The sequence below is a fragment of the Manacus candei genome, unplaced genomic scaffold, assembly GCF_025592945.1.
Source record: "Manacus candei isolate 608988 ecotype Guabito, Panama unplaced genomic scaffold, ASM2559294v1 h1tg000056l, whole genome shotgun sequence".
Taxonomy (NCBI): Eukaryota; Metazoa; Chordata; class Aves; order Passeriformes; family Pipridae; genus Manacus; species Manacus candei.
The window spans coordinates 5,668,367-5,691,427 of record NW_026138104.1 but is presented as its reverse complement, the minus strand read 5'-3'; the positions used below and the strand labels follow the sequence as shown (position 1 = coordinate 5,691,427).

At 35.6% G+C, this 23,061-nt stretch overlaps 1 protein-coding gene across 2 annotated transcripts in view; it reads right to left on the bottom strand.

Moving 5' to 3' along the window:
• PLXDC2 (plexin domain containing 2) overlaps positions 1–23,061 on the bottom strand; it is a 254,160-nt gene that overhangs the window by 45,676 nt on the left and 185,423 nt on the right. For both annotated transcript variants that reach the window (XM_051802444.1, XM_051802445.1), the window contains exons 6-9: positions 20,332–20,450; positions 12,245–12,344; positions 2,806–2,901; positions 1,811–1,892 (exon numbers count right to left, since the gene is read on the bottom strand). In XM_051802444.1, the coding sequence (XP_051658404.1) occupies positions 1,811–1,892; positions 2,806–2,901; positions 12,245–12,344; positions 20,332–20,450 (397 nt within the window). The remainder of the gene's footprint in view (positions 1–1,810; positions 1,893–2,805; positions 2,902–12,244; positions 12,345–20,331; positions 20,451–23,061) is intronic.

Genomic DNA, 23,061 nt, shown 5'->3' with positions numbered 1-23,061 from the left:
GTTCCTGCTTTTGCTGGTAGTCAAACAATGTTCAAAGACAAACTGTATGAAGTGACAGTCTCACTACTGTCAGTAATGGGCTAATTAATAGCAATAAAACTGTTCAGTCTATCTGCTGCAAATCATGAAAGACACAACCATGCTGCAGCATGAAGCCAGCTGGTTTTTGGAAACAGTGCATGACTACCTCACAGTAGTTTCATCTTTTGATCACAGTGTGATCTTCAGAGGCAAAACAAAAAGTAAGATTTTCTTAATTAAAAATTTGTTTGAATAGATGTGTTCAGACTCTATATTTTTTCAGTAGTAAATTACACCTTGCCGGTTGTGAGGGGGCAGCCACAAATTCGTGGAAATAAGTGGAAGGAAACACAGTGTGACCACATGCCTGGTATTGCTCCTGGTAAAGGTGAAGGATAAAACTGTCTTAGTTCTCCACAGTGAATTTATGCCTCAGCAAGTGAAACAAATTTTCCAGTAATTCCAGAACTCAGGAAACTCAGTTCTTTAGAAAATACAGAAAACCACAAAAGATCTCAAGGTTTGCCTGTTCTTCATAGGAGTCAGAACTTTACAATACAATTGAGTTTATCCAAACAGAAATAAGAACACTGGCCACAAAACAACAGGCCTTGCTCAAACCAAAGCCAACAGAAACTCAGTGCTACAACATCTGTTGATGGAAGGAAAATCAAGCAATGCTGAAAGCAAGGAATCAGCTAAAGCAATCGTGAACTGCTCATACTTGCCTGGAACAGTTTTCTAAAAGTATTCTTTCTCTTGAAGATATTTGATTTGATGTCTTCTGTTACATGATTTCACTTAGCTCTAATTCCACTAAAATATTTTTTGCAAGATAAATGGGGAACAGAGTTAGTTTTCAAGTGACTTACTACAGGAGTTGAAGCTTAAGAAGACATTATAAAAGTGGCCCCAATTTCCTAATTCTGTGCCATGTTCATCAGCTATTTATCAGTTTTTCAACATGGTGTCAAATTATTGCACTATTTTGGAATGTTAACAGCCTTTTGTCATTTCATTTTGCATCCATTTTATACATAGCATTTCTGAACCTAATCACTAGGGTTGAATAACACAACAACAATAAATAACCATGATACTGCATTTTGTTTCAGAGAACATGTGTTAAATTCTTGTTATGAAGGTCAGTGAAAGTCAGGGGGTGAAGAATTTTTTGGGAAGCTACAGCTGCAGAGTTTCCATTTTGCCAGCTGTGCTCCAGCTGCTTCACAGTCTAAAGCGCTCCTGCCATGGACTTGACTGTCCTCATTAATGTGGCAGTGAGAGGCTGAGGAGACCCAAAGTCCCCTCTTAGTATAATGACAGGTTAAAACTAAAAATACTCTGACTCTTTGGGTGTGCTGTTCTCCCTACTGTTGAAAAGTAAGTCTTCATAGTTACATAACACCCTGCATCTCCATGTGGTTAAAATATTTTTGATGAAGCCAGGGATATAGGGAGAAAATATGAATTTTGCTATGATTTCTTCTTCTTGTTCTCCTTCATAGGGATTTTAAATATGACTAAAGAAATAGGAACAAGGGCTTAACTCCCCAAACAACTTTTTTGATTATTCTTGCCTAATTGCTGAAGTGAAATGGGACAATGATATGTTGCTAGTGATTGCAACTGAGGTTTGTGTTCATGTGAATGCTTATATATAAAAGAACCAAATATAAGAACTCTTTATGCTGAATAACCTATAGGTGATGCTTTTGGATATCCTTTGAGCCCAGCTGCATAGCCAAGGCAAAAAAAAAACCCGACAAAAAAACCCCCTTTTCTTTACCTTTGGAGTTTACTGCACCAGCTGCAATTGAAACCAATCTGGGCAGTGACACAGGGACCACAGCTGGTAAACTGGAGACAAGCTGGGATGTAGATAAACAAACACAAATTATTATATTAGTATCACAAAAAATTCACATAAAAATCACAAAAGAAGAATATATCTTCTGATAATATATATTTAGGGACTCAACAGGTTCACCCATGTCCAAAATAAGACCCTGAACCCAGCCTTTTACAATGCATTGCACAACTACATGCACAAAAGTACATTTTATCTGTAGGATTCCATTTGTATTCCATTTGTAAATTTATTACCACTTCCACATCTGTTCATTCACCTTCATTGTTATTTTTTAATTTTTTTTTGCTCAATATTAAGAATTTCCTTAAATCTCTTTTTTCCCTGGTTCCAACATTCCTTGGTATTACTTACATTCAGACATAAGCAGATAAGTGCAGTGGAAAAGTGTGCAAGAACTATAATTGGATTAAAAAGTAAGAAAAATAGATCTTTTTTATTGTTTTTACAGCTGACATTTTAAATTCAGAGATTTCTAACCAATGTAGTTTTACCTTGGACAAAAGAGAGAGATGAACTGTAAAATATGTTTGGGGATATTAATTTGTGATGTGATGCACAGTGCACAGAAGAATTTATGTTTTCCTTGCAAGCATGAAAATTGTTCTTTTTTTTTTTTTTTTTCTTGAGGAAACAAATTTAAAGGCAATATAATCATTCTTTTGAAAAAATGATTTGGCACAAATTTCATTCAGAATCTACTGGGAGCTACATACCTATAAACTAACTTGAGATAAATGAGGATGTACTTTGTAAATGCATAATCCATATGGGAATCTGAGAGAGGATAAATGAATATGTTCATGAATCCAAATCCACAGATAAAACAAAATATTTAAAATTGTGTTTGTGTAGCTGGGAGGGAGAGGGAGGTGCTTCCTAGATCTGGCTCCTGCTTGTTATGCTTTACTTACTTGGAAGAGGTATCATTTCAACAGCTGAGAGATTGGTAATCTTTGACATCTGTAGCTCCACCCTGTGGTATTCATAAATTGTTCTTCTTCGGACATCTACCAGGAAAGAAAAAAAATCATATTCTACTAGTTTGCACTCTTTAGATGGTGAAAAATAGTGAGTGTAATGACTGCACACTGTTCCTTAGGGGCACACAGGGCACAAATTTTCTCCAAGAATATATTTTTAACTTTAGAAACCATGAAAGAACATGCAAAGACAGAGAATTTTTCACTTCAGAAACCCTCAAAGCTGTCAGAATAAGTACCTATTCCTGGCAAAGAATTATGAAAATGCTGAGTGTGCTCTCAAGCATCTTAGTGATTGATTTAGGCAAAAATTCTAGAGAGTATACTGTCAGACATTTTAGGGTGTACTTCAGATGCTTGCTAAAACATTTCTCAGTTTACAGGCTTGAGAGAAATGTTTTATATGCTCACTTTGTCAGTTCTTGCCAAGATGTGCAAACAAAACTGATTTCATTGCCTAATCAAATTTGTTAGCTACAAGCTGGCTCACATCTAAATGTACCAGAATATTTTTCATATTATAACATTGTTTTAAAGAAGACAAGACAAGCTTTCCTAAACAGTCAATGCTATGCATAATCTTTACACAAGCTGACTGCACCTGAGTTTCGCAAAGAAGAAATTCAATATAGTCAATGCACTGTTCTTATGAGCTTTGAACTCACAGGTGACTGTAAGACCCAAGCACAAGATAAGCATGAAAAAATCACATGCTATTTCCCAGATCAATATCCTATAACGTATTTTGAATATCCTAGATTTTATGTGCACAGTTGCAATGCAGACTGGTGATCTTCTATATCTGCAAATTAAAAATCCAGCCTAAACCACCAGTCTGACACAGAAAATTACAATTTTCTGATGTGTTGGTTTCATATTTATTTTCTTTTTGAAGGTCCGCTAAACTAACTGTAATTGCTGACCCCATGGAATCATTCCACAGAGGAATAAAGGGTTACATACAAAGGATTAATGGGGTACTCTGGTCAATGGCTGGGCTGAGTCTACATGTAACAGAAGAAAAATGACTTGTAGACAGCCATAAGCTCAATCTTAGGTGGTCTTCTGTGTTGCCAGTCCTGTGTAGATTAGCTCTCAGGCACAGGTGGGCAGTGTCTGGCTTCCAGACAATAATATTTCATGTTTACCTCAAATCAGCACCTGTGCCAAGCACTTCCTATTGCAATTTATTTGAAGCTTTGCTATGACTTCACCCCTCCTGATAGTAGATTTCTCTTTCAGTATGAAATTAACCTATAATTGAGCTAGTTTTATGTTTGACCGACAAAGTCATTCTGACTAGCTAAAAGACAGATATGAGCATGTGCCAAAGTTTACCCCAATAAATGCCTTAGCCATGTCCATCAAACTCACCAGACAGAAAGAGTTTGCAAGACAAAGCTCATCATGTGCTGGGGTAGGAAAATCTCTTGCCAGTTGCAAGAGGTTTATGCTCACAGGATGGTCAGTCCCATAAAAGCACCTGCCAGATCAGAGATTTCAGAAAACTGTCTTTGAAATGAACTCCTGACAATGCTGAAGGATGTAATTTGTTTCCACAAATATCTTTATCCTTCTGTCAAAAAAAAATAAGCAAGTGGATACATAAGTTCAAATGGTGGATGCTGACACTTCAATTGAACTCCATCTCATCCCAGATGAGCCCCCACAAGTTCCAGATGTGAGAATCCATGGATAGTCCACAAGTTCGTAGGTTTTGACAAAGTTTGTCTCATTCATCAAGATCCCAATTAAAGGCCAGTGGCTATTCTTATCATCAATTTTTGGCATTTGAGTACAAATCCAAGTTATTTTTATGAAGAATATTAGATACTTTTTGGACTAGAGTTACATGTAACTTTCAGTTCCAAACCTGAATCATGGTTACCAACTGTACAGATAATAAATACGGAAGAAATAGTCTAAGCCACATCTTCTTCATTCACATCAGTCTCTGTTTGACTAGTTGTCCTAGGAGCAGAAGCTCTTTTAACTCTGGAATAGTGAAACCAGGGTCCTTTGCCAGCAACTTTGACTGTGGTGAGGGAGGTCAGCAGAACTTGGAATCGTCCTCTCATCAGTAGTGGTACAGGCTGGTATGCTATAATCCTGTTAATGTTGAAGCTTTCCTAATGGACTCCTCACAGGGCTTACAATAAGTGAGGAATAAACCAGGAATCTACCTTTCAAAAAATTCGGTAAGAATCAGTGCCTCAGGGCATAGGTACTTCTACCTCACCCAGTACATGAAATTTTTGAAAAACACTACTTTTAAGAGAATTAAGTGTATTATCAAAAATAATAATTCTAATCATGCATATTTCAGCATGACTCTTGCTCCCATTAAATCCCACTGCCTGACAGACTCAAGTCTGATCTTTTTCTTCAGAAAGATGACTGTGTCAACCATAAGTGGTGAGTTTGCATATGAGGCATCCATCTACTGTAAGAAACCTAAGCACAAAGAGGTATTTGCATAGTCACCTTCTAGCAGCTTTGTATATATTTGCAGGCAGGTTGTTGGAAACACAAGCATTTGGATTTATCGGCCTGGTCAGGCTGTAAAAACATGCAGGCCTAGATTCTCTTGAAAGTTTGACTTATACATACCATGCTTAGATCCTCAAAATGCAGTTTTCCTATTTAGAACTCTGAACCTGTATCCCCTTAACAAAACTGGGTTAAAAAGCTAAACTCAACAGTATAAACAGAAAAATGAATACTCTCCCCTGATGCTTTCCACTCAACCTCCTCACACACTCCTGCTGTAACCCAGGACACACATTGCCTATAACGCAGGTGGAACCTTTTTTCCCTTGTCTTATGCTGTCTATTTAGCTCTTTCACAAAAAAACCCCACTAGTGGAGAATCACAAAGAGCTTATGAGCCCATGTAGCCCAGTATACACCTTAACATGACAAGAACTAGTGAAACTATTTGATGCAGTAATAGATAAATATTTAAGCATCATATACAGGTATTTTGCTGAAAAGAGGTGTTACATAAGGTCTGGCAGGGAAGGGAGGAAAGGAAAAGGACTTTTTGCATGTGTTTATACTTTTGAAGTACCAGTCCCAGTTCTGAGTGACAGAAAATATGTATTTTTCTCCCAGTCAAGAAAACATTTTGCATTTCTATGTCTGAGTTTCTCAAAAACACCTTTTTAACTGAATAACTCATATTTTTCAATAACAGATTCTATTTTTTTTATATTTGGTTTAATTTTTATAGCATGATTTAAACTGTTCTTTGTTTTGTTTCTGTGACATGTACATGTGCTATCTTTGAACACAAGGCCAAAGGTACAGTCCCAGCAGAAAAATCTGAAGAAAACAGCAGCTACTTGAGGTAAGAACATTCCTCAGTGACCTAGAGAGATAACGTGGTGGGTCAGAAGGCCAGCTGAAAAAATCCTTTCAAGGGATTAGACAATGGATTGGTAAATTATAAATGTGCAAGATTCTGGTGTGACAAAATACTTCTATGTGATTTTATCACAGTAGTATTAAACTAAATGATGCCATATAAGTATTCGACAAAAGAGAACTGCCAGAATTGACTAAATGTACTAAATAGGGAGAGCGCTCTGGAGATGGATCAGTACCAGGAGAGCACCAGTGATTTCTTAAGATGTCTGAAGGCTCAGTAGCTCCTAAAAAACATTCTAAATATATGTCTGACAGATGCATAATCTCTCAGTATCTTTTCTATTACATATCACTTTTCCTCATACACCATTCCTCAGCTAAAACCTGCAATACAGTGGAATGTGAAAATACCGGAGAAGCCATTCTGAGTTTTTAAATTATATGTTCGTACAAATAAAAACCTTTGCTTGAAAGATTTCTAGGGAATTGGGATTGCCCATAGATACAGAAAAAACTGCTAAACAAGGCCATATGTATTTGCACAACTGCACTTTCACTTTTAAGTTTTGCTGATAGAGAAAACACAAATGGTAAGAGGGTGTATTTGATTATCTAGAAGTCAATTTGAAGTAAGCAATTTATGAGACATATCCAGTGAGCTGAAAGCAGTTTGTGAAAAATATAAGGCATAGAGAGGGGTGGGGCACAGCTGCTGTGCTATACAGCCACGGACTTTGCTTGGCAGCAATCTTGTTTAACATCACTGACTGAATAAAACCTTCAGGCAAATATATATTTTGCCAGCCTTGTATGTCTGATTGCCATCACCACAAAAGACAGGGGAATCAGAATGACATTCTGATTTGTTTTTAACAGCTTTGTATTGCTAAAGTTAAAGGGTTGGACTTGATGATCTCGGAGGTCTTTTCCAACCCCGTTTATTCTATGATTCTATGAATATTAACTAGCTAATTCTTGAGGTGCTGACACTGGGACCAGACATGCCTGTAATCCAAATACCATAATGATTGCTTTCGGTCATTGACTATTACACATATCTGAATTTAGATAAAAATTCAGATCCCCTAGTTGTACAAGTTTTATCATTCTCAAAAAAAATCCTTTCAAACTTGGAAGCCACAGGTCAAAGACATATGATCTGTGAACAAGCAAACCAGTGAAGTCAGTTCTGAAAACATTTTCTTTATGAACAATGTAGAAAAAAACATACTGTCCCAATGCTCTGTGTCTACCAAAAATCATTTACTTTGAAACTCTTCATGTCCTTTCAGATTTACCTTAATTCCTAATGCCAGCTGAGTAGCTCTTAGTACAGGATCTAGGTGTGAAAACTTTGCTTTACTCCCTTAACCCACTATGCACCAAACTGCCTCACTCTGAGACTGGTCTGTGGTGGCTTATGAGAATATTTTAAACTTTGAGCACTATCATGTTGCCGATGGTCAGCAGCATGTCCCTCTCTTTCCTCCACCACTCCTAAATCGCACATCTAGTGCAAGGAACAGCAGCTCTTTTGTAGCAGCAGACAAGCACGCAGGGCTGGAGGGGCTGGTGCTCTGTGGGGTTAGTTACTCTAGTGGAAAGGATGAATAAACACTGAGAATTTAGACCAATAACTATGAGGCCCACTTCACACAGGGATAAATGACAACTTTGCCAGTAAGGCAGCAGCAAATTAGACTGCAATTTCCCAAGTGGTGCTGCAAGTTTATACAATAGACATCAAAACATAAACAGCTAGTCATCTTTTACCCTACAGGAAGGTAATGCCAAGGTTCTTTCAGAGGCTTCACTGCTGTAAACAAACTGGAGAGACATCTTCAGCAAATAGTTATAACATGCAGAGTTGTCACTTAATTGTATGCTTGAGGTACACTACACATTGAGTGACACTAATTGCACCAAAACTGGAATATTAATAACACATAGCTACAATTCTGTTTCTGTACACAGTGTTGTCGAATAATTTCAGTGTGATTAAATGTTGAGTTGTCAAGGTATGGATTTCCTAAAAAAGCTGTATCTAATATGGTATAGGCCAAGATCACAGAGAAGTATGTCTCATTGTGGAGAAAAACCTACTAGCCATTATCTCTAAGTGCGAGACTGTGTAGATCCTCTGAATCAGGCACTCTCTCATTTTACCAGTGTGTTTCATGCTTTTGTGGAAAACAAAGCACAATCTGGGAAGGCTCACTGGTGGGCTTTTTTATTTCTAAAATGCAAAAGTGGGTTGCAGCAAATGCTTTTTTATTTCTTCTTCTTGCTCAACTAAAAGCTGATTGAAAGACAATAGGGGAGAGAGCACTGAAACAAAGGACAGAAACGTAGTAACCCTGAAGAAAAAGAAAAATGGAAGGGCGGAAAGATGGTCATGAAATTAGAGAGAGATCTTGGGAGTCTGCAGAAGAGAGAGAAAAGAACACCACAGGCAACTGAAAGAAGGACCAAGAACAGAATGGCAGTGATGGATGAGAAATAAACAAGAAATAAAAGGGAACAGGGAAGAGAAGGCGGTTGCAATGGGAAAGGGACAAAGCTCCTGAAGCAGTGAAGATGTTGAAAAATAGAGAGAAGACTTGCTGGAGGAACACATAAAGCTATCTCCCAGCTTTTTCATCATCAATCATGTGTTGTCTAACTGGAAAACATCCAAGAAATATTCTTGGTGTCTTTGTTACAAAAGGAAAAATAGTGTACAAGTGTTCAACCTGTCTGAAGAAGAAATCAAGGTGGTCCCTCTAACTTATCTTACAAATCAGAAGTAGAGGTCCAGAGCCTGGCTGATTTCAACTGAATTACCTGGAAAAATTAAAAACTTTTCCTTTGAAATTAATTATTATACTTACTTTGCCATTTTTGCTGTCATTTAAATTTCAGAATTTAGGGTTCTTCAGGTTAACCTTGCTGTCAAACAGAAATTTACTTCCCTTCACACATTACCATTCATTCCAAAACACCTCTAGAATATATACAGGCAAATCTAGATCTAGATCTAAAAGATAAAATAATGGCCAATCTGCAACAATATAGTAGTACCACATATAGGCTTGAAAGTAAAGACATTGTCTATATGCAAGAAGTAGTAGCAGATCAAGGAAAAGTATCAAAAAGAAAAGAGGGAGAAAGTCACCTGCCAAAAACCTCCTGTCTCTATGCTCTAACTTTTAAAAGATAAAGTACAAAAGTGTAGGTACCTGTATTCTTTTAGGGGCAGATGAAAGGGGTATTACTGCAAAGCCTTTATATAGGACTATATTAACAAAAATAGGAATAAAATGCTCAAGGTCCTCCATTTTAAAAAGTTCAGAAAATCCTTCCTTTTTGCTCTTGACTCTTCAAGAGGATACTTTTCAGCACTCATTAAAATGCACTTTTGAAATGAAATGGCTGATCAAAAAGCAAGGTTGCCTCTCCTTAGAACGAAATAGGTTTGTCTGGCTTTTGAACCCATCTTTCAGAAGAATTAAAAAAGTTATTACTAATGTTTTGGACAGTACCTCTGAAAAAAAGTCTGATAAATAGTTCTAAATCTTCTGAAAGTACTTCAATAAAACTAGGACTGTTATACTGAAATTTTGGTATGCTGAGCATACAGACTGCACCAAAGACATTCAGCATCTTTGAAAACTGAGAGGATATTTTTGTTCAAATTGGCTTATGTTGCACTTACTGTCTCTTTCCTTTTCAAATGCACAATATATACAAAACCAACAAATATACAAATGACAAAGGTCAAACATGAAACAGCAGAGTTTGGGGGATGCGATGGTGGTTTGTTTTGTTTTGGTTTTGGTTGTTTTTGTTTTTGTTTTTTTTTTGTTTTTTTTTGTTTTTGTTTTTGTTTTTAATAACTAGCCATGAACATAAAGAGAGACTGGGTTCTTTTGAAGGCAAAATCTTTGCAAAAGTGATAACCTAGAGCAGCTAGCTATACTTTGCCTTCTTTTGGGACAGACAGCAATTTATATTTTTCCATTGCCTTAAGGAGCTAACAAATAAAGTAAAATAACGATTCCATCATATCACTTTTTCAGTAATTGACTAGCCATATTTGATTTGACACCTCTGAAAAACAAGAATTCAAGAATGTGCATATTTTAAGGGCATCTGATACTGGCTTTCTATGGACCAACATTATTTACCAGTTCTGTCAAGGTGTTATTATATTGCCCACGCCTATCAATATTAACCTGTTTCGTGCAAAACACAACTGGCCTTCAGGAAAATCTACTGTAAAAGGAGGGTTCCCATGATTAATATTAGCTCTTGTGTAAACTGCAAACTAGCAAAAGTAATCATGAATTACCACCATCCACAGAAGTGCAAGCTAGAGGTAGTTAGGGGGAAAAGCATTGCATTGCAAACAGTAACACATGAATAATGCTATCAAAACAGTTGTAGCAGTGGCATGTTTTATACTCCTTACCCACACTATATTCTCATTTCACTTGGCAGAAAGTGTCATGTGAGAAAAAAAATTACAAAAATACTAACACCAGAAGACTAGTAAGTAATTCTGCATTCATGAAAACCAACATTATTTAGTGCCAGTGAAACAAGGTGCGTGTCTAAAATATTGCTACAGAAAGAAACATTCAAACTAGAATAAAGACTCACATATACCATATGTTTTCCATACAAAATATGTAAATCTAAAAAAGGTTTTTTAGTGGTGTTTGGTTATGGAGGTCTGATGTCAAAAAATCTGCATGCTGCTTGCATCTCTTACATAGAATTTCTCTGTGACTGTTCTCATAAACCATTTGCATAAGTCAATCAACCTAGTTTCCACCTGAATCCATTTTTTGAGCTCTTACAAGCTGAAGATTCAGAAATATTCAGATCATTCCCTTGCAAACATCACTCACATTACTGAATTTGATTGCCTAGATTCATTTGTTCTTAAACACTCAAAACCAATCCATCCAACCATAGGCACATCACAATTACAAATTTCTGACCTCTTAAGTGAAATCTGAGCATGCCAACCTCATTTACACTACTCTGAGCTCATAACAAGTAACAGATGGTACTGAAATTTTCCATATTCCCCATGACCAGACATATAGGATTTAATCTCCCTCATGTTAAAGACTGTTTATATGTTTATGTGATAAAGATATAGGATAAGCTGAGAGGCAATGGTACTTTTAACTTCATTGTCAGCCTCATCTGCAGTCTGTCTTAAAGATGGGCTGGATCAGGTCAGTCTGTGTGAGTTTTGTCTGCACCACAGGGTGCCTCCTAGGAGGCTAGTTCAAGCACAGCTGCTTCCATCTACACCCTGCTATTAGAGGATCACTAAAAACTGAACTTAGTAATTTTTTTCCAAATATGTAAATAAAACCAGCAGACTCGAAAAATGAACGTATTCTCTAAAGGCTAAACAAACTCAAAGGGTTCTGTATACACTGTGTTAAAACAAAGCACTGAAGAAATCACACTTGATGTCCTGCTATTCATTTTCAGCCAAGCCATACAAAGTATATTGAAAGACAGGGAAAATCAAATGTCACCTGCAATACTGTTGCCATGACTATGTGAGCCCAAGATGTTTTCTAATAACTACATCTCCTCTTCTTTCCTCTCACTAAAATGTATATAAAGTATCAAGAACTTCCAGCCTGGATACTTTTAGATACAGATGGGTTTTTTGAACAGGGTGATTCTTCTTCTCTATGAATAAGGAGACATATTCCAAATAAAGTATCTTATGGAATACCAAATTGTGCTGGTTGACAGTTTAATTTGATATTATTTGACTGGCCATTTAGTTTTATTTACTTAATTTATCAGTTCAAAAGAAACAATGACAGAAAAAGCCATACTGGGAATTATCAAGCAAATAAAATTACACTTGAATTAACAAGCTGAAATTAGCTAAGTGATTTGTTGTGCAGCTAATCATCCTTGATAAAATTAGCTTATAGTAATTTCTAAGCCTCCAAACCATTATCACCATTACAATTCTACATACTGGGAATTTGCTGGATCCTGTGCACAACCACAAACGCATCTGAAAGTCCCACTTTCACTGGGTGGTTGGTTGAACTTATCTGTGTTACAGCGACAGGAATCTGGAAGACAAAACAGGAAGATATATATGAAATGTTGAACTAAAAAAGCTCTGGCTAAAAATAACAACACTGACAAAATGAACATTCAGTCAGTGTAAATTGCAAATCCTAAATAAAATATTTTATACAACATAGCATAATATGGCCAATAATTTATTGAAGATAGAAATTACTGGTTTTAATTTGAATTTTAATGTATTTTCCTTTGCTTCTTATGTAACAATATTCACATTAACACAGGTAAAACAATTGTTAATGACAAAGCAGAAAAAGGTAGTAATTGTGAGCAATTTATTTCCCTCAGTTGAAGAAAAAGTAGCATGATATGCTAGTAACACTCAGGGAGAAGAAGGCAATACCCTCTTGTCTATTATTGAACACAAAACCAGCATATCTTGCTTCTCCAGATATCAGACCTAGTATTCAAAAGTTCTATCAAAGACTGAGAAGGAGACATAAATTTCATGCCTAGCAGTTCTCCAGATGGCACTAGCAGAGTAAAATTAATGAAATGCCTGGATCAATTAGCAATGTTAGACATTGCAAAATTTGCAAAGATGTAACTCAGACAAAAAAGAGCACGAGGTAGAGGATTGGGGACTATGGTCTAGAAAGGAGCAGTTCTGGAAGGAACCTCAGTATTGTATTGGATGAACAATTCCAGTCAGAAGGGATATCATAGAAAGAAAACTTAATTGATATGATATTTGGTTACACAAACAGTGAAATATAGCCTGGGAGTGGGGTGGTCATTTTACTTGTACCTGAACATTAGATCATTGCTGATACATTACACAGATTTTGAGAGGATATATTTCTTAAAAAGAAATTAAGAGAAGGAAGATTAAAAGTGTCATAAAAATATGTTGTAATCTTCAGTTCTCAGATGACATTAACAGGAGGATTAAAGAGGTCTATCTATTTGGCTTCTATTTGGTCTATCTTTTTGATAACAACAAAGGGATAATGGAAATCTGGCTAGATATCATAAACAAGTACTACCACAGGGAGAAATTACTCAGGGTCTTCTTTTTATTCTAGGACAGAAGGATATAACCAGAAGTTGGAAACTTCAGGCAGGTACCTTCAGAGTAGAATAAGCTACACGCTTTTATAACTGAATGTAATTAACCACTGGGATAAACAACCAAGAACAATTATGATTCTCTACCCATTGCTGCTTTCAGATCACAGTTGGATGTCTGCTATTTCAAAGTTGGTCTTCATTTAACCAGAAATTACTAAGCTGAAGACAGATGGAATTGGATTAAGTGTAAGAAAATGAGAACCAAGGTGTTAGTTTAGCTAATCTAATAGCCTCCTCTGGCTTTACCTCTGTAAAACTATCAAAATTATACTGTCAGCCAGTACTTTTCACATAGGAGAAAAGTGCCAAACTAAAAAGTCTGGTTACTTTTTTCCAGTGAATGAAGATTCAGTTCTGTCTACATGTCAATTAATGTCATGACTTCTGGTACTTGAATTAAACATCAGCAGTTGTTCTCCTTGGAAAATACCAGTTAGTTATGCTTTTTCCTGATTACACCAATAACTGTTTAGTAAAAGCTGAATTTAAGAATACTAACACAAAAAGTAGGTTCTGTTGAATTTAACATTGTAATAAGTTTTCATTTCTTTTACTTAACTTAGTGACTTTTTTTAGGAGTTCTTGCACACATGATCTGCTGTGGTATAAAAAAGTCATGAGACATTCTTAAATCAACATGAAAAACAGAAGTGGCTTGGAAATACTAGTAATACATCAATTTAAATTTGGCTTATATCAGCTTAGCTCTGATGCAGTTATTGGAGAATACGACAGAAGAAGGCTGGAAATCATATTTTCAAATTCTTCAAAATAAAAGACTCACTAAGATCAGAAATAAGTCTATAAATTTTCTCCAGAATGTAAATATAAACAAAATAAGGGAATTATTCATAGTTGCAGAGTACTAAGAAAAGCTTACATTAGCTGTCAAAGAAACTGTCTTAAGGAATTGCAAGGATACTCTAGAGATATTATTGAAAATTAAGTTAGAAAAAGCACTGTTTTGAAAGATGCAATGACTGTTTCTTTTCCAAGTTAGGGAGGGAACAACAGATGAAGAAAGGACAGAGAATGTAGTTGGAATCAGCATTATGAGTATGTGTGACAAAATATACTGGTAAAATTGGCAGCTCAAGGCACAAATTGTGTCTGATGCATGAAAAGAATCATACTAATTTGTGTGGGTAAGTGTAAATCAGAGGAAGTTGCACTCAGATCTCCTTGAATAAGACTACTTTATTTTTAGTCTAGTGCCTTTTCACATGTTTGTTATGAATTTGTGAATTATTGAACAACTTCCCTCAAAAATTATGAAAACAGCAAACTAATTTTTCTCTTTTTTTTTTTCACCCCTCCTAGGAAGGAGTAATAGATTCTTGCAGTACTAATGCCACAGGTGATTTTGTTTTGGGTTTGGATTTTTTAAAATAAATTTAGTTTCATTTCAACTTGGTTCAGGAGAAATTAGAAAATTTCCTAGCAGAAATAACTCAGTAGATTTTGCCAAAATCCCTGAAGATGTCCACACTCTTCTACTGGGCATTCTAGTGAGAGTAAGGAACTTGTGGAATAATTTTCTAAAACAAATAAGGAAGTTATAGTAGGGTCCAGTCTAATAAAAGAAGTTTAGATATATGTTTTAGAAATAGGGTTTAGGAGCAAGTGCTTGTGTAAGCTTAAAAAAAAAAATCATATTTTTTAGCCAACTTCAAACTGAAGGGCAGCCTGTGTCAAACAGTCATACAGACAGAAATGCAGTCAAACTAGAAGGGAAACCATGATTCAGGAACACTCTTATTCTCCTGAAAAATTAGTGTAATTAAACCTGTATTTACAAAAATATATATCTATTTTTTAAGGTGGGAAAAAGAAATTTGTAATGAGTTTACTGAGTGCCATATTACAGGTGAAATCTTTACACGAGATGTCAAGATAAAATGGGCTTTTGCCACACGCCGGCCTATTAGGAAACATGCCCTTTTGACAGAAGACTTGTAGTAAATATTAAAATAATTTGCTGAAAATTAGAGCAAAACATTGGTAGCAAGCAGATAGCTCCTGTTCTGAATTCTTCACCTGAATGGCAAGATATGTCATAACAGGTCAACATGTGAAATAGCTGAACAGTAAGTTAAGAATGTGCAAGTGATTGCTAAAGGGTGGCAGTGATTTTATGGCATTACCTTCAGAGAATACTTTTTAGCTAGAATAATTCCAAAGTGTATGCTAGCTCTACCACAGAAAATATGAATTTTTGTGTTGTACAAGTCACTAGTTTATGAATAAATGCACACTAGCACTGAGGCCATTAATGTCCACATTTTGAATTATATACCTTGACAATGGGGAGAAAGGTATTTAGAATTCATTCTGCATTCTATCTATCACTGGGACCAGTAATTCTTTTCAACTTTGAGGTCATGCCAGAATCTCATCCTTCAAAAAGGAAGAAAATCATGGCCTCTAACCTTATTCTGAAGGAAATGGTAAGCAGGGTGCAATTACTGCCTCACTTCAAAACTGAGTAAAAGACCAGAGATTGTTGCAAAATAATAATGAGGAACAACATAATAGTGCCTATATAGTGTTTTCACTGACAGTTTCCTAAATAGCTGTTAATTACTCCACAGGCTAAACTACATGAAACCTACTCATGAGTTTTAAATTGCATAAAATGACAACCTCAAAAATCAAAGATCCTGTTTGCATGTTAATATTTTTGATAACAATAAAAGAGGTAAAGAAATGCCAGGCACATATAACATAAGCAGAACATCCATCAGGATGATGTTTGTTTTTTGGTTTGTTTTTTTTGTTGGGTTTTTTTTTTTGTTTTTTTTTTTTTTTTTTAATTTCTGTTAGTTTTCAGGCAACAATAACAAAGTTTGTAGTCTTGTTTCTGAAAACAGTGTATTTTCACCACACATAGCAGGAGCATAAATTTTATTTAAGTGCTAGTACTTTACCAGTTTCATTCAATTCTGTCTCCCTTTCACAAGAGAAAGAAATTATACTACAAGTTTCTTTTAGAATTTTTTTCAAACTTCTTATATTGGGAATTTGAACAAGCATTTCAACTTTAATAATGGTTTCCGGATGACCACATAGACAGAGTGTCATTACTATTTAAATGAAGAAAGAAAGCCTTCAGGCTACTGAAATTAAGAAAAATACCCTAAACGATTAACAAGATCTGTGGTACCTTTGCCTATTTTTTCCTGTATTAATCACTGACAGAAAAAGAAACAAAATGATACTCTAAGGAACATTAGCTCTAAGCATCAATGGGAAAAGACTATACAGAACAGTTATTTTGTTCACTTAGAAGCAAAACTCTTGAGAATTGAACTTGAGTGAAATTTAGAACATAAGAAATGAGTATTCACTACTAATTCCTAACAAATATGCCTTCACAGAAATTTTTCTTTACTACTTTGTTCTGTTGGCTAGTTTGCACTGTAATGTATTTCATATGTAGTAGAGGTGCATCAATAAAATTTTCTTGTTAACTGTTTCCTGACATATTGGCCCTTTGCCAGAATTCTAACAGTCAGCATAAGCAAAGTGATATTTAAAATTGAAGGTATGTGCGCTGTTAACAAAGTAAATTGCAAAATAAATAAATAAATAAATATTTTGCTTGCTATAGGACCTTGCTATATTTCAAATTGTTTTCACGTTTTGAAAACTTGACTATACAGCTCCTTCTCCTAACATTTAACACTTCCGAAAGATATTCTGATGTCTCCATATTTCTCTATCCTGACGATTCAACTCCTTTTCTAAATGTTTATTTTTTCAAAATCTGTTCTAGATTTTGGATAACAATTGTGAACTTCATGTTGCCTTCTACTGGGAAAACAACAGAATGCAGAAAATTGGGCAGAATAGCTTTCATACTCAGCAAACCTCAGCCGAGATCTTGTCTTGGTGGTCAACAGGTTTATGAGGTAGCAAACCTTGTTTGGGAGCAGTAAGGGTGTGAAAAAGGGGAATCTCGAATGGTTTGAAAAAATAAAAAATAGAAGGTAGAACTTACCCAAAGTGCTTTAGACATAAAAGTCCCTACTTGTACCTCCCTCAAATGTATAAACAGTTATTTTAAAGGTAGATTCTTCAAGATAAATGTGTCACTAGCGTAGAGGCCCTATGGGATGCTTTATAAAGTTACTGGCAATCTGTCTGCTACATTTCTTACATGGTGCTTCAGCTTGAAGATTTCAATGACAATGCCTTGAAGACCTTGCAGATTTGCCATACATCACTGTCATTTCTGATGGACTGTGATGCTAAAATAAAATGGCACCAAAAAGACAGTAGAAATCTTCTTGTGCAACTTTTAGTCGTGCTAGTGAGCACTTACATAAGTAATCCTACTGGACTTAATGACAACATGACTCACCAGCAAGAGAAATGGTTCCAGAAGGAAGGACTTCCTCAGAAAGCAATGGATTCTGAACTGGAAAGTAAATAAGTTCCTAGCCAGATGTATCAAGACTAAAATCAAGTTTAAATTTGTAAGTGTCTTGTTTGTTCTTTTCAGACAACTTGTGTCTGATCAGTGATTGGCAATTTTATTTAGTTTTCCACATTTAGGAGAAAAGCTGAGGTCGTTGTAATGGAGTAAAAGCTATAAATAAAGAAAGCAGTCTTCTGGAAGTCTCAGCCTCCTAATCTATTCCCCAAGCAATTTCTAATGGTATAAACTAATTTTAACTTTCTAAAATTTTACAAAAATATTTTGTCAAAAGATTTACAGATCATTAGTGTGTTACTATTATAATTTTAAAAGTCTCTTTCCTTAGCTATATGCAATAGCTCTAAAGTGATATTTAATAATTCCATTCAGGACAAGAATAACTCATGACAAGGGGATGAGTTAAAAAATTCAGCAGTAGGAAAAAAGAATATTATTTGATTTGTAAATTCCAGTTTTCTGTCTCAAAATTAACAAAAAGGACATTCATAGCTCCTCCCCACAAAAACACTGTGGTTTTGGAGGAAACTTCCAGTACCTTAATGAGAGCAAGCAGCCTGTGCCATTGTAACACAGAAATTGTTTATCCACAGATTAAATGACACACTTGCATACGATTCTAGGGAATCACTTGTTGTAAAGGAGGTGGCCCATTTCTTCCTTCTTCCTAAATGAATAAAGTTTTCCACTACCTGACACTCTGCATCATCAATTACCTTTATGCAAAATGAATGCAAGGTACTTTCAGTTTAGAGCAGCAATTAGTATCACTGACATTAAATTCATTTTGCACAGGGCTGGAGAGTAACAGAGAGGGCAGAGAATAGTAGACTCCTGAAAATGTCACCATTTTAATGTCTGAATGCATACACAGTTCTTGACAAAATTATCTTAAAATTACAAATGGAAGTACTGTCCCTCCCAATCTCTCTGGGTCTTGAAGGCAGGAAATTTTCAGCAGTCTTTAGAAGTTTTTGCCTTTCTTTGAAAAGAATTCAATAACAGGAGATAAATGAAGCTCTAGTCCACAATTCTTTGATCAAGCATAAGCTCTATAGTACTATGTAGAGTAAAGCTTACATGAAGTTGGATTCAAAATGCAAAGAAACTGCATTTTTGTAGGTGAAGACTCTAGCCTGTACCCAACATTCAGGAAAAGAATCTAAGCAGACCTTGCATCAGCATGTCTTTTATAAGAAAAGGATAGCCAGGTATGTGGGCATACCAGAAGTTTCTTGCTTCTACAAAACAGATTGAGCATTCTGTTTGCAAGGTGCAAAGATGTGGCTGCGAGGTGAAGATATGACTGCTGCTAGTAGACTAACCCAGATCCTCTCTAGCTTTCTAGTGAAGGGGATAGAGTGTTATTATTTCTGCTACATTAAAGGTGCACGGCTACAATACATCAGAGAGAAAAAAGAAAACAGATTTCTCCAAGGCTGGACAATCAGTTGTATCACTGATTACATTTCTTTTACCACAAGGAGTATAACAGAGACTTACATCTTAAAGAGAAAGTCACAGTTTGCATGCCAAACTGAGATTAAACTAACAAAACCAAACCAAAAACCAAACCAAAACAAACTAACGAGAAAGAAAGAAAGAAAGAAAGAAAGAGAAATTCTTTGACCCTAGAGATTTGAGCTTGTCTACTTTCTGATTCTCATTTGCATGAATCACAGAAGCATTGAATCATAGAATACCAGGCTGAAAGGGGACTTCAAGGATCATCTGCTCCAACATTTCCTGGCAAAAGTACCAAAATTCAACTAGGCTACAGCCTCCAGAACTCAAGAAAGAAAAGAAAATCACCTAAAGCAACAACTGGAATTCTGAAACACCCGGAGAACGCAGAAGAAGCCATCCAATACAACATATTGGTGCTATAAAGCCAAACCAAATGGCCTCAATCTAAGCAGTTTTATCACCAAACAGATGGAAAACCTCAAAGATCTAGTGATACAAACCAGTTATTTCTCATTTGAAATATATGAACTTTGAAATATGTGAGTTGCTAGAAATGACAGCTGCAGGAAAAAGGTGACCTTTTAATACTAACCATTGATTCTAGAGTATTTTCAAATAGGTCAAAATTGGGTGAATTAATTGGGCAAATTAGACCCTACCTTTTAAAACCCAAGAGGAATTTACTTAAAACCCCAAGAATTTACTAAACACTCAACACTTACAACCACCCAAAAAAGTCCAGTTGAAATCCAGGAGTAACACATTTGAGTCATGTTGATGGTTTTTAAGTCCATCATATGAACAACATTTTTACAATAAAACATTATTTTCAACAAAATAGTGATCTTATGAACAATATAATGAAATGATCTTATAGCTGATCTTTCAAATACCTTCCCCCCACGGAAAAAAAATACCTTCCCCCTTCCCTGACAGGGAAAATCCTGGTAGATATAATTTGTCCACTTAAATGATAATTTTTAGACTCGACTTACTTCTTTGTAGCCGAAAATGATACGCCCATCATTGAGAAGGGTGGCCTGAAAAGTGAAACTGCCCAGGTTGTAATTATCCTGTAGATGTACATGGTCCCACTGGACAACTAGTGCTGTGCCTGTGAACCCCAGAGCGGGGGTAGAGAGGCAAAGGGAAGAAAAAATGTAAGAAATACATTAACTGACTGTAGGAAAAGTACTTAACTTCAGTTACTTGAAACAAGAACAGTGACTAGCCTCTTTTTGTCAACTTTCAGCTCCACACCTTGAAATGCCAAAGATATTAAAAACTCAAGTCTAACTGAAATCCTCTTACAAGTAGACACCACAGTGCCACACATAAGCACCTTGACTACTGCTAAAGCAGGAGTGGTCAAGTAAAGTGTCTGGAATCAACAATCACTAAAGGTAGGATCCAGCACTCAGAGTTCAGGTGTGCTGCCATTACCACTTCTCTGCAGGGGCTTTTTTGCACCATATACATAAACCCAGATGACTTTGAAATGTGAAGTGCTAATAGCATCACCTGCTTAGTAAAAGTTCTTATTTGAGGAATTTGAATTCTTCCATTAACTATGCATTAATTAAATAGCATAAACTATTTTCTGCATGGTGCAAGTCCTTGCTGAGGTTCTGCAAGTTGAAAAATGTTAGGTCTTTGCATTAAATAAATGTAGTTTAAATCAAACTCACTAAGAATTCATGCATAGGGTAAATATTGAGTCTGGTATGCAGAGATTTAGTTGCAAGAGGCTTGTTAATATTCATGGGAGTTCACTAGCTGAATATCCACTTACCACAGCAAAAATGTACCCCAAGCAACTTGCATACCCTGTGAGCATGTTTTATAGATGTTGAAGGTTATTTTCAAGCAGCTTGACTGAAAGACACTTATCACTAAAACTGTGTTTATGAAAACCAACATTTTTGTCTTTATACGGCTTCCTCAACAACTTCTCTCTTCAGCATTAGTGGAGTCATGTGCTTTGATTCACACTTTAATTTCCTTTTTTCCTGGAGTGTTCATGATGGCTCAGTATGTACCCAGCTCAAAATATTTTTGATATATCCTTGAAACATCTTTTGTCACAAATCTTCTGTGATGTAAATCTCATGAACACATCTTGGCAGGTGAAGTCATGAAACTATGAGCATAGAAAGTTTGGGTACACACTGCACTAAGTCCAGCACATTATTGTCTTTTGTGTCTTTCATAGATGTAGTACATACTCATTAATTGTACACACAGTGCATTTTTTGGTTTGTGACCACACTCATTAACTGCTTTCTGAATATTTATTTATGATTGTATTAAATTTTATTTAAAGGTAGGCTGACTTTTAAAAATATATGTATTATATAATAATATTATAATACTTACATTTTAATATATAATTATTAATTATAAAATTATTGGAATAAAAACAGACAGAATTTCTTATGGTTGGTCTTTGAGTACTTCAGATCTATGTGCATCTCAGACCCCTACCCAAAAATGAAAATCATCTGCCACCAAAACTGTCATCTCATTCCCAGGGCTTTTAGGAAGATTTGTGTGTGCCTAAACTCCTTGCAGTAAGCTCTGTCAGCGAGACCTTGATGGACCCCATGCTTTGTGCTTGCCTACTACAGATGCTGCTGTAAATCAGTACACTTATTCATGGGGAGAAAACATGGACGTAAGAAATAAGGTGCTGAAAATACAATCTGCTCAGTTCCTTTTTATTTGTGGTAAGATAGCCAATTCTTTGTCCTAAAGCACATGGAGTTCAAAAGATCATGCCTTACACGTGAAGGGGGATCCAAAATCTCAAAGAATTGTTTAACCTTGTCATGAAAGCCATGTGATACAGCTTGATTCACCTCATTTGAAGATTGGAAGTCTGGAATGCAATGAGAATTAGCAATGTCTTCCCCAGAATCCTCAGATTCTTTAAGAAAAGATGAAAAATCTCAGGCTATAATGTTAAATAATTTATGAAATCAAAATTATATTTTTTCTCTTTGAAATTCTTCATGTAAGGAGTAGGATTTTCTCATGTAAGTATTTTATTGGTTTTTTAACAAACATATGCTGCAATGACTAGATTGTAGTTATGACTAGGTTATGACTAGGTACAAAAGTTATACAATGCATATTGATCACTGTTCCAAAAAACAAAAAGTAACACACCTGGTTGGAAATACAATATATTTTGAACATGTTGTAAATTTATGCTTAAATTCACTATAAATAAACATACAGATTAATCCATGCGTATCCAGGAAGATTTAAAAATCATGGATCTGATGATATTAAGTCATGATACTAAACTGTCTAAGTTTTAAATTCAGAATAGACAGTCACTGCCTTTTAACCACATGGATTACATTTCTGAAATATCGATTATAACTGAATTCAAGAGAAAAATATCCACACATTCAAGGCCTTTGAAATATCTCACAGAGTTTCAAGCATAACACTGCAGTTAGCCTTTTACTCTTTCAATCTTTTTTACAAGGAACTGTTGAGAATTCATGGTGTAGATGAATGTCCTGGATTCCAATCCTGGGACTCCATGCACTTAGTCATTGACAGGTTTATTAACCTTTTGCCTGCCCTGCTTCCGTGTATTCTTGCTATTGCATTCCACAAATGCTATTTTCATTTTAGGTAGTGGGTAAATGGTATTTACTCTCTCTCTCTCTCTCTCTCTCTATATATATATATTTTGAAATAGCAGGAACTTA